The sequence below is a fragment of the Tyto alba genome, unplaced genomic scaffold (genome assembly GCF_018691265.1).
Source record: "Tyto alba isolate M040663 unplaced genomic scaffold, T.alba_DEE_v4.0 Super-Scaffold_22, whole genome shotgun sequence".
Classification (NCBI taxonomy): domain Eukaryota; kingdom Metazoa; phylum Chordata; class Aves; order Strigiformes; family Tytonidae; genus Tyto; species Tyto alba.
The window spans coordinates 579988-594830 of record NW_024881296.1 but is presented as its reverse complement, the minus strand read 5'-3'; the positions used below and the strand labels follow the sequence as shown (position 1 = coordinate 594830).

At 42.8% G+C, this 14843-nt stretch overlaps 1 protein-coding gene across 1 annotated transcript in view; it reads left to right on the top strand.

Annotated features, from left to right (window-relative positions):
* The window catches only part of LOC104368900 (WD repeat containing planar cell polarity effector), a 105457-nt gene that overhangs the window by 77906 nt on the left and 12708 nt on the right, over window positions 1–14843 (top strand). Inside the window, exon 14 of the mRNA XM_033006593.2 lies at window positions 11182–11317. Coding sequence (XP_032862484.2) covers window positions 11182–11317 — 136 coding nt within the window. The remainder of the gene's footprint in view (window positions 1–11181; window positions 11318–14843) is intronic.

Here is a 14843-nt window from a genome sequence, read left to right as displayed (position 1 = left end):
TACTGAGTAGCATGTTTTCTATGCAGTGCACCAGTGTTGCTGATTTTCTGTGCAGATACACACACACACACGCAGACACATACACAGGCCCCATAAAAACTTGGCTCTCGTTTTATGAAATTCCCGACTTAGTATCCTAATTCTTAAAGCACAAAAGGTATTACAGAACGTATTTTTAAAGGGACTGAAAAAAACACATAAGCATTTTCAATTTTGGTACATGGAAAACTAGCTCCTGTTAAACTCTGCAGGTATTAAGCTCATTGGTATCAGAGTAAGTTTAGTCTATAAAACCTTCCAGCACGAGTAACTTTTTTTTTCCTGCGAAACCCACTGACTATGAACACATTAGTCAGAGGCCAGAAAGCAACACTGTTTTGTAATTTGAGCTTTATTTACAGATAGTATTCCCATTTTTCCATTATTTGGATTAGGCAACTAACTGGTCCCAAGTTTTTCTTCATTAAAATAAAACCGAAAAACCCCTCCTTTTAATAAGCGTATGCTTCACACTTTCAAACTTCAATAGCATAGAATTTTTCACTTGATCAGAAAGCTGATTTAATTTGCTGCTAGGTTAAATGTTAAAGGTTTCAGTCTTATGACCATGAATTCTCAAATTAAATTCAGTGCATTGCTTAAATTTCTAGCTGCGGTGCATTTAGCCTAATTGCTTTGGTAAGTTGGGTGCTTAGTAACTACTACTCTCCTGAATTTTCGTCTTTAAAGGCAAGCAATGAAATAAGCCTGAGGGGCACAGGTGGGCTAGCCTGCTCTTTGGGATTCACCTGTGGGGTCTTTGGATATCTATTCCAGTCTGACCACATCCTCAGACCATGTCTGATGAGGCTGTTCTGCTGACAAGGGAGAGCATTTAAACACCTGTAGGTTTTAGCTATTTAAGCCCAAATCAGTTTTGAAGCAACAAGAAAGGCTGAGCAAAATGGTTCAGATTTCAGTCACTTGTCAACTAAATGTGTGCACTGGGCCTTTAAGTATTTGGCCAGACACATCTGGATTGCTTAGCTTTTGTTTTCACCCTTGGAAAGTCAGCTGGATAATACCCTGTAGCCGAAGCCTTTTCTGTGATGCTATAAGATGGCTGGGCAGGGGTGTGAGGGGAGGAATTAGCAAAAAGCAGAGTTATATTTATGTGTTTCCTGATTTTCGTGAGCCAAGCTATTTGCAGTCATTTTCAGTTTCCTTGCAATGTTAAATATAAAAATCGTAGAGACTTAGAATGATCCCACTGAAGCAATCTTGAAGGTGGGCTCTTCCTGGGGACGAGTGGCACTGCCAACAGGGGGGTGACAGAAGCAATAGAGGAAACTTCCACCAACTGCACCCAGCATGGGCAAGCCCCGAGTGTCTAGTTTTTTTCTCTTTGTTTACAGCAGTTTTAAGGCTTTGAGTTCTCATGCAACACGTATGTCATTAAATGGCTGATGCCTCTTTGCACACGTTGTTGTGATGGCCTGTGGCAACCTGAATTAATTGTTTCAGTAGTTGATGGTGGTTACTAGCCGTAATTATTATAATTTGCATTTATAAAAACATCTTTCATCTAAGGATCTCAAAATGCTTTTGCGCACATTTAATTAAGCTTCACAACATCCTGTGAGGTAAGTGTCAAGAGTGTTGTTATATCCATTTTTACACGGGTTTCTCCAAGAAAACAAGGTCAGTCTCTAACATGACTGGTATTTGGTTCACATCACACTTGCACAGGACGGAGCAACTAGCACAGCTGCAGGCATTAGGGGTGCTGATCTAGGTCACTTTGCATCTCCCACATAGCTCTTGCTGCTGCCGCGCTGTGTGGACACACGCACTAAGTCACCACAAACACAGTCAGAGCAACCCCAGCCCAGATTTCCAGTCTGAGATGGCCCTTTCTTTCCCAGGAACACTCCAGCAGCAGAGAAGCCTTGGGAAGAAAAAGCACCCTACATATTGCACAAGATGAGATAGCCCATCCTTCAAAGATCTATTCTTTCTATAATTTCCTACCTTAACATTTAAGCCTCTCTTTGCAACCTGCGCACACCAAGACGTTTCCACTGTAGCCAAAGCCAAGAAGCCAGCTGCCAGCAATGCCAGGTCACCTTTTATCAGTCACTCACTTGTTCTAGAAGAGGCTGCACGCACTTCATCTCCAGCCCCTACCAGCCTTAGACCCAGCCTTGTGGGCAATCAACACTTCTGAGATCTACTAAATCCTAGATTACCATTTGATTGTGGTATTCAAAAGTGAGGATCAACTCAGAGCGAAACAGACTTGGAACTTGAGGAGACGGCAGGAGGTGACAGTTTTCAGAAGCTCATTTCTTTTTCAAACATATGACTATGTTGTTTAAATTGAACCTGGCTCTCTGTAAGCTCTGTTGATCACCATATTAGCCCTGAGGAAGATAGGTCTAAGTAAGTGTTTGTAAATTGAGTAAGAAGTCCTGGGCCATACCTTCATGAGTTCTTTACCATCCCCATCAATTTATAAGGGCTTGTTTACATGTGGCAATGACCAGATTAGCTATTTTGAAAGAACTCTGCCTGTGGATACACTTATTCCAAAATAAAAGCCACTTTGCTTTTCTAAATTAAGTGGATTTAAAGGTAGAGAATGATTATTCTGAATAACATGAGAAAGAAAGTAATTTCATTCCTAAGTAGACCATTCAGCAGGAATATCCTGAAATGAGCTGTCTGGCTAGTTTCTCATGCTGATGCTTTTTAAGGCACTGACACAGTCACACAGTCATCAACAACCAATTTATTTTTCAGTGCATCCTTTTCCTGGATAGGGTGTGCCAATGCAAGGCAAGAGTCAGGGTGTCTTTGTCAAAGGTCTTGCACACTCCTCTGTCTTTCCCTGACATTATTTCTGTATAACATAACAGCATGAAATCGTGTCTGAAAATGTTCCTGCTTTTTCTGACACCAAAAAGCACTGCTGGAGCACAAATGGAAGATACTTCATGGGAGATGCCAGTAGCAGCAGAGGCTTTATCCTGGCTGCTTTGGAGGAGCACCCCAGAGAATCCCAGGGAAAATTGGTCCCACTCTTCAGCTTAAGCATGTCTGGAGCATCCTTCAGGGACAATATTGCTCATCCCTGATTCTTTCCAGTTCCCCCAAATCAATGTACAGGATTTTTTCTGGTCCATGTTTCTCTTGTGGAGAAAGGAAAGCCTGGCAGCTGGAGGAGAAGGTTTGGCTCAAGAACATGTCATTTCATTTTACCCGATGCTGTCTACTTCACTTTCAGCAGACATAGAAGGCAGTCCTTGGGCTAAGCCTGCATTTTTACCGAAGCTTTCTTCTACTTTTGCTCTCCTCCAAACTTATTCATGTCCACTCCTGCACAGAAGAAGAAAGTGCAGTAGCAATTTTGGGCTTGGGAGTTTACAGTGCCATGGGAATCACAGCATCAGGCCCACAGAGGGGCTTTTTTCTTGCGGCTACCAGAAAACCTTCAGTAACTTCAAATCGGTACTTTCGGGGTTTGTTTCTTTTTTGGAAGGGGGGGGAGGTAAAAATTCTGCTAGTGTTATCTCATGTTGCAGAAATGGAGATTTGATGGGTGCTTTGTTATCCTTTTTGGACCTTAATCACTCCCAAAGATTCAAGATGAACTCTGCCTGCCCAGACACCAGAGTCAGTGCCCCAGGGAATTTCTTCATATCTAAGGGATATGCAGGATGTGTACTTGCATGCCCTTGCTGCCTCTCAGCTCCAGCTTTACATGCAGTTTTGCTTTAGGAACCTGTAGCTCCAGTATTGCAATATCTTTTTCAGTCTCTGTCATCAAGAGTTTAAATACAGTTCAGATCAGTGTTAGTGGCCCAGCTCCAAATGAGGAGAATTGCTGCAATTAGTTATCTTGACAAATTAACTGGTCTGAGGCAATTCCTTTTTGAGAGAGATACAATTAGCTAACTCTTGAACTCTAGCCTTGCTCCAGTACTATGGCGTAGTTATGCACCTGCTCAAAAAGTGTTGATATTGCGACTAAGACTTTCACACCTGGAGATGTAATTCCTGCCTTAAGAGCCTTAGTGTTACGCAGCCGTGCCTTGCTGTCCTTGCGCCGCTCCTGTACCCCACTCGAGCGTGGGATAACTTTGCAGACATCATTTGTGAAGGACTCAGATCTCAGCTGATTCAAAAAAGAAGGCTGTCTGAAGACCGAGGTGGTCTTGTTGCGTAGCCTCTAGGGGAGGGTCAGTGCTGGAAACACAGGGTCCTTGGCACAAAACCACCTGGCACAGACAGTGTTATACCAGCGAGACTCATTGCCAATTGTCCCATCCTCATCCAGTGGAAAAAGGAGGCTTTCCTACCCTCAGTCCCCGGCGGAGAAAACGATAGCCCATGCAGACCCAAACGAGAGAATTTTTTCAGAAAAGGAAGCAGCCTTCTAATGGTGATTTCTCCCTGGGATTTGGACAGGAGTTTCTAGTTGCAATCCTTCGGTCCTTATACACATGATGAAAACTGGGTTGCCATCAGGTTACAGTCCCCCTCCTGATGGGAACAGGAGCTGATGCTCCAGGGAAGGCAGGATAACCTCCAGTCTTGCCCTGGTTTCCCTCACCTCCTGGCCTGGAGGAGCAGCTTCCTTCTGCCTCCTTCTACCAAGCAATGAAAATACATCCACAGCTACACATTTTTCTTCCAACCCCGTGTGGGTGGATGCACTTCTCATCTATTTCCCTGTGGAAAGCAACTCCTTCCACCCCACAGCCGTAGCTCACCTGTGGGCATCATCTTCCCTTACACAAGAGCTCCCAGGTGCTAAAAGATAACCCTTAACCATTCCCTTTTGGAGAAAACTGTTTGGGATAAAGCTGTCCTTCAGAAGGCTTGTGTTTGCCTAGAGCCTCTTTGTATGGACTCGGTGGCTGGGAGTTTTCCTGAGCTCGTCTTTGAACTCCAAGCCCCAGCATCCAAAACATTTAAACCCTCAATTTATTTTCTGCTTTATCAGTTTGGCCAGCTTCCGACTGGCAGTGTGTTTATTTGCAGGCTTCCATTCCGCACCTTGTGTTTGCAGATGTATTTCTCTTGCAGTTAACCCCCTGAAAGGGTTTCCTTCTCCCCTGAGCCTACCTGCCTCCCGTCTGGCCGGCACATCTCCCTGCTCTGGGTGCCTGGAGGGTGGAAGCCAGGAGCAGAGACGCTTGGTCCTTGGGCTGGAAGTGCCAAGCGGAGGGTGTGCCCTGTACACGGGCGTCATGGACAGCAGCTGAGGGAACACGCAAGTTCGGCAGCGCCTGCTTTGCCCGTTGTGGGTTGGGGCTTGCAGTGCCGGAGGCACTTTTGCCTCTGTGGAGTCTCTAGAGCATCACTTCAGAATAATCAGGTCTTCCCTGAATGCTTTTGCTGAGATGCTCTGGAGCACACACCCACATTTCCACTGCTGCAGCCTTCGCCCCAAACAATGGGAATGTCTCTGCTCACCAGCAGCTTTTGCCCAGCTTTGCTTTAGAACAGGTATTTCTAGATAGTCACCTAAAATGAAGGGGGGAAAAAAAAAAAAAAAAAAAAAAAAACCAAACCAAAAACCCCTGGTCTAAAGCACCACTTATCAAACAAAGAAAATGCCTAGTCACCAGGAATGTCCTCCCTCCTGTGCCTGCTGTAATTACTGAGCAATAGCAGCCTTAGGTTGCTCACCTTGTGTCTTGGCACTCGGGCTTGTTAACATGCACTGGCAGCCGGGAGCAGAGCTGTCTGCCCGCTGCCAAGATTACAAGGCAAACTTCAGGTGGTTCAGGAAACCTGATAAAATCTAGAGGTGCAAGTTATCCATTGCTGGGACACTGTTCAAGCCTTTGAAGTGAAGGGGTCTGGAATTGAAGCAAATCCTTGGTTATTCAGTCTCTTTCAGCTGGTGACCCAGCACAGCTTGGTGCTACCACATCTGGATCATCCTGTAAGACACACCTTTCTTTTTTTTTTTTTTTTTTTTTCCATTTAATAATACTGGCACTCCTAGGGTAGTTCCTAAGGAACCTGATTACTTAGACTCCAGGGAGATATACAAAATTAACTGTTCAGCCTGTAGAGTGGTTAGCTTAATTTTGTGTGTGATTCTAGCAGATGAGCTAGCAAATGAGTAGTAGAGATTGAAATCTCAGCCAGAGCTGGTAGAGACTGGGCATTTCCATTCGCAGAAAGTTTTAAAGCCAGGTTTCAGTGCAAGCTGCAGAAGACTGCTAAGTGAGATATAACTGTCTACACTACAAAAAATACAGAGGAGTTGTTCATAAGTGTTAACTACTTCTTTAGGTTTATCACATAACTTTTATTTTAATTCTTAAATTTTCTGTCACACCCACTGAAACAGTTTGGCTGCTGCTAATGGACCTAATATTCAACTAGTCAAATAATGACGTGTTATGGTACCATTAAGGGTTGCTTCTACTTCGTAGTGATTGAAATGCCTTATCTTCTCAGGTATCAAATCGTGAAATTATGTCACAAATGGAAGATATTCTGTTTCAATGTACCTTTTCCAGCTTTCTCAGCAGTAACAGCTGTTCTCAATGAGTTTTAAAAGTACTATAAAAACAGTATTTCAACCATTATATTTGTCAAATGAAAACATGTCCGTATTGGGAATTAACAAAACACAAAAATAACCTAAAACCAAGAAGCCGTGCAAAACTTGACCAAAAGAAGCAGAGAAGTTTAGAGTTATATTTTTACACACACACAAGAAGATGTGTGGCTGCCTTCCAGGAATTTGTTGAAACTAAACAATTTTATTAGAATCTCTTTATTTAGAAATGACAATTTCAGGAAAACAATTGTAGCCAGAAAAAAAGAGCTGACCACACTGAAGTCAGCAATGGAAGTTCCCACTAATTTTGATACCAAAATAACTTTACCCAGGGCTTTAGAAATACCTTTATGTAGTTTGAGAAAACCTGGGGTAGAGTTAAGGTGGAACAATATGATAATGTGTGAGATCTCACACCTCCTGCAGCAGTTATTTGCCTAAAAAAAAAAAAAGAACAACCAAAAAAACAGAAAAAAAAAAAAAAAAAGAAAACTCTCGAAAATGTGAGAGGGATGATTTCGACAGGTCAAAATAAAAAAATTCAAATAATAATAAAAAAAAATATAATAAAAGGAGATACGAACTTATTCACATGGACATAGCCATTCAGGTAAAAAAAAAATAATTTTTTTAAATGCCTAAAAAAAAAGTGTGATTGTTTGGGTTATTACTAAACTATACTGTTTTTAGAGCACTCACTTTGCTTAACCACTTGCATTTCTTCAGACCCTTGACTTCTCCTTTTTAAAAAAAGAGCAGCATGTGTGAAGTCTGTGTGGTTCATTGGGAGTTCATTGGGATATATTTGCAACTCCTGAAGCAAAAAACTGGTATTTTATCTTGAGAAGGAGTTACATTTTTTGAACTTATTGAATTTTTCAAAGATCAGCATGAAGAGTTCTGATTAAATGCTTGCTTCAGCGTTTTAAAGGCTTCTTGTGTCCCTGTTGCCTAAGGAGGTCGTACATTACGATTGCTCTGTAAACATCAGATTGTACAGAATTGGCTCTGCATACCATGCCGGACACACAAAGAAGAAGTCAAACGGCTTATCTCTTGCTTATCAACTAGTTTATTTTTCATGCCCAAAAAAGGCTATATTTTTACAAGAGCGGCTGCTACTTTGTAAATAATTTAACGGCTTCTGTTAAGTAGAGCTGTCAGTTTTGCAAACAATATTAAAAGAAGATTTTAATTTTGCCACGGGATTGCACGTTTTAAAAGGCATTTCTATCCCTGAAAGTCCAGTGGAGGATAGTGGCGTATGGAAACATCTTCTGATTTGCAGACACAGATCTAAAAGAGAATATATACGGTTAAATAATGACACATATATGAGTAGGGAAGGCATGAGATCTCATCACCTGCATGTGGTGTTTAGAGAGCATCCTGCTCATTAAAGCGTAGGAAAACTTTTAGTGGGCTTGTAAAGAAATGTATTTGGCTGTTTCAGTCAGGCACTAGATGTAGCAGTAGCAGCTATCAGCAAATTTTGGAAATGCAGAAAGTACATTGTGAGGTTGTGTGTGTACATTATCCTCATATTGATCATGACAATGGGATTTTGTAGATAAAGATTTTAAGCACAATATAATTAATATTATTGCATCCGATAAATAACTTAATGATGTAACAACAATGCTAGCCACGATACCAACTCTCAAGTTTTTAAAATTCAAATCTGGATTCAAATCCCCAGATCCTAACATGATAAGCAAATACAAGGTTAGAATTTAAAACAACAAGAATTTATTGTGCAGTAAGCCAAAGGAAGATCCCAGATTACCTGTATACAAAATCTTAGGTGCAATTTATGATACTTCCAATGCTAGCACAAAGTCAAGTCTTTATTAAGCACCAAACCCTAGCCAGAGTCCTCATCTAAATGTGAGGACCACCACCCTCTCCCAGCTCTGTGGCGTTGTTGCCAAAATCCTTCCCTGCTTAATTAAATGTGGGATCTGTTGCCTCTGGTTTGGGAAGGGCTGTGTTGTTTAAACAGTGTTCCTTGTGCATTTGTTTTTCCTGCTGTAGCACTTCTCACAGAGAACACAGTCCAATGTCCCACAACAAAAATGTTTATTTCTTTACTCTAGAGCTCATATCTAGTGGTTTTTGTGGCTTTGAACCACTTCAGGCATCTGATCCTATCTAGAGTTCTACTGCAACACTGCAGCTGTATACCCAGACTGGAATAGGTTCAGTCCTCGTAACTTGAGGTCAGCGTCAGATATTTAATTTAGATATGAAAGTGCAAAGAAATCTATTTGCGCTCCCGTGGGTAAGATTCCCCCACATCCCCCCAGTTGAGGCTACAAGTGTGCTTGCGTGTGACAGACTGCTCTGTTTTCCACGACATTCCTGTGGATCCAGTAGCATTATTTAACAAGGTGTAGCAGTACTGCGTCCCCAGCGCAACGTACCGGAGTCAGTGGCCATGGCTATAATTGCTCATAGCATTCATATATTAGAAATATGCCACACGGTGACTGATACATCCAAACTGTAGCCCACTCCACATTACAAAACTACTAGGTCACCCCGAGAGCACACGGGTGAATTACACTGGAGCGAATGATGCGAGAGCGCTGTGGTTTATTCAGATCTGGTTCTCAGGGGGTACAAGGAAATGCAAATTAATGGTATGATGGAAAGACATCAAGACAGAGCTGACCCAATCCTATTTTATTTCCTTTCTCAATACACACTGCTCTCTTGACATCTCTCAGGGTTTTACATTCTGAAATGCCACTGCTCCTTAGAGCCAGGTCAGCCTCAGGAGCGATGTCTAAGGAGAAGCTACGGACATTGTGTATTGGTAAAAGTTTGTAGCTTTAAGGGGTAGGTTATGTAGGCCTTAGACACCACTGAGTAGGTGGAAAATGAAAACAAAATATTAATTAAATCAGCTTGACTCACACTGTATGTCTTAGCTTTGACATTTAGAAAAACTAAAAGGTGTAACATTTCCCTCCTTAAAAGCTAAGGCCAAGTGAAGAGGGAGGCTCTTCAGGACCAAAGACTCAGTTCACAGGTGGAAGTATGGCACGTGTGAGAGCTGTGTTCCCGAGCAGAAGCTGTCAAAGTTTGCCCCACGAATGCTGCAGTGGATTTTTCCTACACAAACATCAACGGGAATTTTAAGCCCTTTCCCAGAGTTCTTCACACATATCAAAAGCAGTTTCTCCTGCAGCTTTTTACGTTCTCTGTATTGCTCCCCTCCTTCTCTTGGCTGCTCACTCTGCAACAGGCTGCAAGAGGAGAACTCCAGAGAAACCTACTCTACTTGCCCTTGAGTTGAGTTTCCTAGGCGTAGAGCATTGCTCGTACTCCTTTTTTCTCCCCTCCTTTTTTTTTCTTTTTGTATTTTTTCTTCAAGGTAGAGGAGAAATTGCACCAGGGCCGGTTTAGCTCCTTCATTTATTGTAACGTGGTATGCATGCTTGGAGGTGTGTTGCCCCTGAGTGAGTTGGTTGTTTTCAGTGTTTCCCCACATTGCTCCATGTGTGAGAAACAGCAGCACAGGCGGAGAATATCAGTGACCTGAGAAAACCAAATTGCTTGCCACACTTCACCTTCTCTCGCACCACGGATGCTAATAATATTTAGTTAGCATGAAGGCTAGATATAGTCCACAGCAATCTGACGGCGTTAGCTTTTAGGGCTCGGAGATTCAGAAACGCTTACAAGTAGATTTCGCCTCCTAAGCTGGTAAGCATTCTGGGTCTCTGGCCAAAATGTAAACTAGCAGTATGGCAATGCTCACAAGAGCATTATATTCTTCGCACTGCCCATGGTGTTGCCATGGGTATCGTGCAGATTAGCTTATACAGGATCCGGGAAAGCAGAGAACAAGGGGAGAAAAACAGGATTAAAAAAGAAAAAAACGCAAAAGGGTCTTACGATTTTGAGAAAAATCTTTTAAAGTCTTTATCTGTAACAGGATTTTTTTCCTTAATCCAAACTCTGCTAGTGTGGGGTTTGATTAAATTTTTTATTTATTTATTTTAAGTCTCACACCTAGAATATGCAATTCCTCCTCTGTGTTTTTAAGTGGTTCAGGTATTTTCAGTTTCCTTCCCCAAAGGGCTCAGACTGGAACTTGGGAACTGGGGGCCCCTCCACCTACTTGAAGACTTCAGGACTTGATTGTTAATCAAAATATTTTGAAACAAAGATAAGGAAAGTCTTTATTTTTAAAGGAAGGAGCTACACATACCCTTGTGGGGGAACAGTCCAATTGATAAGACTTTGATCTGTATGGCAACAGTGAAATGCTCGCATGCCGCAGCCTTTGGCAGCCAGCTAGACCGTCTGTAGTTGGCAGTTTAGAGAAGGCACTTTCCCTTTGCTAACTAATACCAGCACACGCTCGCTCCTTCCCTTCCAAAAACTCTTGGATGTGCCATTGTTGCTGGTCACTAGCTACTTGGCCTCCTTTTCAAGGGGAAGAGTCAAGGATGAAAGCTGTATAAGCGCATGGTTTTCCATTCCACTTGATCCATTACAAGAGGGGACACCTTGTCCTTATTGACATCTAAGGCAAACAGTTGGCAACTTGACCGGTGCTTTTAAATTAAGTAAGCCTGATATCATATCTTGATTCATCTTAACAGAACTTCTGGGGCAGTCAGATGAAGAAGACCCGTCTCCCGAAGCTTTCGTTGACCGATCTTCAGGGCACGGAGGAGACCACGACCCACCTGCTCCCGCTTCGGCCACCAGAGCACCAGCACAGAGCTGCTCCCACAGGTGAGCCGCACACGAAGGGCCACGCGGGCAACTTACGCGTCTATCAAAGATGTTGTGTAAGGCCGAGGGAAATCCTGCATTTCCATAACAGAAAATGGAAGGGCGGGGGGAACAATTAACTACAGTATTTCTGAAATGCGTGTTTGATATGCTGAACATTCCTGACAACCTCAGCTGTCATCTGCGCCATGACTGTAAACGCAACAAAACATGAAGACGCTAATCAGGAAGTAAATAAAGCTTGGGAGCCAGAAGGACGTGGCATGGACACAAAGCAATCTCCAGAAACAAAGGCAGTTTGCTAGCACTTAACATGCACTAACACGGCCGTTTTCAAATTAGACCATTTGGAGAAATGCAGCCTTCCTTGATGAATGTGCAGAAGAAATACCGCAACAGAAATGCAGCGAATTAACAGCGACAGGTGGTAAACAAAACTTTTAAAAACCTAACGGGATCTTTACAGATTTCTATAAGCACATCACTAGCCTGTGATCAAAATCCCCGGGATGATCTTTCAAGACTACCTTTCTTCCAAAGCTGATTAAAAACTAGAACTTACCTATTATGAGAGAATCAACAGGTTTCAAACAGGCTTTTTTTTTTCCCCAGGGCTTTTGTTGCTAGTGAACCAGTACACCACCTTGCAGCAGATGGGAAATTAGAATGGAACAGCTCTTCTGCAAAGATTTAGAATGCATTTATTTCTCATATTGTTCTTCATGCATAACTTGATAGAAAAGGAGCAATTATTTGTTCCCAGTGAGTATATAGATGCACAGGTTTTGATTTTCTATGCCTACAGTATGTAGGAACATTTTTAGTAAATCTAGTGTGAGGACAACACTGAACTTCCACATCGACAAATCATCCTAACCATTTGTACATAACTATGCTGAACACTCTTTTTGTGGGCAAGAAACACATGTCTTTCTCCTTCTGGAAATCTGCATGTTACCTAGTTTTCCATCTTTCCTCACATGAAGGGATTGGGCTTTTGTAGTATTAGATATAATATCCGTTATACCAGCTGCACAGCAGTAATGAAATATTTATTTTGTGCATAGCCTACCACATTTACAGTACAGAACACTGTCTAAAGTTTTCAGAGATATCTAATGGATTTGGAGATGGGGGGCTTGATTTTGATAACATAGTGCAGAATTATTCTGTCTTAACTTTGGGGACCTGAGATAGCACCATATTGATATAGACAAATAATAAGAGATCATGCTGGAGACTATTGACTACAGAGGACTCTCCAAGTGCTCCAATAAAAGGAGCTCCTTTAACAGAGCACTAGAGCAGAGACTAATCCCAACATGCCTCTGATGCCAAGGTACAAACACGCTATCCTCCCTTCAGCTCACCTTTTCCCTTTCGGAGGTTGCTATGACTCACAAGTCTCTGGCAGTCCCGCATCTGCCTTCATCAGGTGTCTTGGGAGAGAGATTGCAGAGTTCAACTTTACTCCTACTCCTGGGCTCCTTGGCCAGACCACATTCACCTGCGCCTGCCCAGGTGGGTCACCAAAAGTTGCTGAGCCTCGCAAGTGGCTCCTTGCAATCGCCAGAGCTGCATAAACTTCTGGGATTTCCCGAGGCTTTAGTTCGCCTCTTGCCAGGTTGGTGAATATAAAGCAAGCTCCCCACCCACACGACCAGCTCCTCCGCCTGCTGACACCCTGCGCTTGCAGCTGACCTCCCCCAGGAGACGCCGGAGTTTTTGGTTGCCTCTTGAAGATCTGTGAAGGAAAACTTCTCACAGCTCCCCTGGCTGGCCGCAGCTGCTTGAAGCCTGCCAACATGAATTGGAGATTTCAGGGCACTCCCTGTGACAATGCCAGCTGTCTGGGAAGGTCACCTGCTGAGGCACAGGTGACTCCAACTCTTCTCTGTACTTAAAAAAAAAAACACAGACGGATACAAGCACGTAACCATAGCTTGTGTTTTGCCTCCAGATTCACAGAGTTTCTGCTGCCAAATCTGCATCAGACTTCTTTGTGTGAAGAAAGGAAGGTTTTGAGTGGTAGGAGACATTCTCAGTTCTGCAGTCAATGCAATGTTTCATCTCTCTGGCCAAGATACTCCAGCATTACTAGAGATTTGGCTGCCTAATCTGAGACATCAGCAGAGGACATAGTTTATGATGGGTAGATGGTTATGCAGCACTTGAGGAAATTTCTTTAAATTGATCCAACATGTGAACCCAAAATTAAATCATATTTGCCTTCTGCTGCTTCAGTGAAGCCACCTGAAAAATGGCAAGAACAGTGCTCTGCTAGATCACAGTGAGGTTTATGAAATCGCAGCAGTATGGTGTTTGCAGCTGTGTCTTAGTAGTGCACAGCAACGTTATCATTCTAACTGATTTCCCACATCACAAATTCATATCTGACATTTCCACTGTCCACTTCTTTCCAGCCTCCAACCACTACCTGCAGTTTCAAAATCAATAATCAGGACACTCCTTCTCCTGTAAAGGCCCTTCACCGTTTGTTAGCTTGGTAATTTTTTGTTTCATTATTGACTTTCTCCATTTCTCATGCTGTTTAACTCTGGTCTTCAGCATTTATGTATTCTGCTTTCCAGTGAGATAAACGTACATCCTGAATAATTTCCTATTTATTTCTGAAGTCTTTCCCCTCAAGAAAAACAAGAAGAAAATTCCGTTTTGTAATAGATTTACTATTATTCTTCTCTATTCCCTAACCCCAGGCACAATACAGCCTCCTGTCTTGGCCAAGCCACTTCAGCCATTCTTTCTGTATTACTGTAGGCAACTTGTTGATTTAGCTCCTCAGAATCATTTAAATCCTTGAGATACTGTCTTTGAGAACCTGATCTGTAGACTGAGGAGCAAAGTTAGTCTTTAGCTTTTGTTTGCTTCATCCCCTGCCTGTTGGCATACCATGACATCCTACAGCAAATGTCCTTGCTGGTGATGTGACAAGAGTCAGCTCAGTTCTGCCCTCCTGAGCATTGCTCCAAGTTCAGTGTGAGGGAGTGTTCTGCTGCTCTCCTTCTGACCTTCCGGACGCTCGCCAGTGCCAATGGTTTGGTTTTGTTGTTATCTGGCACAAATCCACACTGGGTCACAGACCTGAGCTGAAGCAGCTTTAAAGTTGGACCTAACTGAACTGTTGGATCTGCTTTGAGAAGAGCATTGGTCCAGATCGCCTCCAGAGCTCCCTTCCAACCGAAAATCTATCTTCTCTTTGCAAGTTGAGCATCAGTCTTCTGTGTCAGCAATCTTGCAATAAAAACCCAACCACCTCATCTGTACAAGCTAGTTGTTAAGTCACACAAAGCCAGTAGCACCATTCGTGCACTTGGCCTGCACGGATTCAAGTACTAGCAGGCTCTGCTATCTTCTGGGTAGCAGTGGTTCCCCGAGTTCTGTAAGACACCACAGTGGGACTTTGCAGATGTTTGGCAAGAGTACTCCATGGCTGCTCTTTCTTCTTTCCCTCAGTCTGACTTGGATTTACATCTTTCTACCAGCTAGTCACACCACACACATGAAA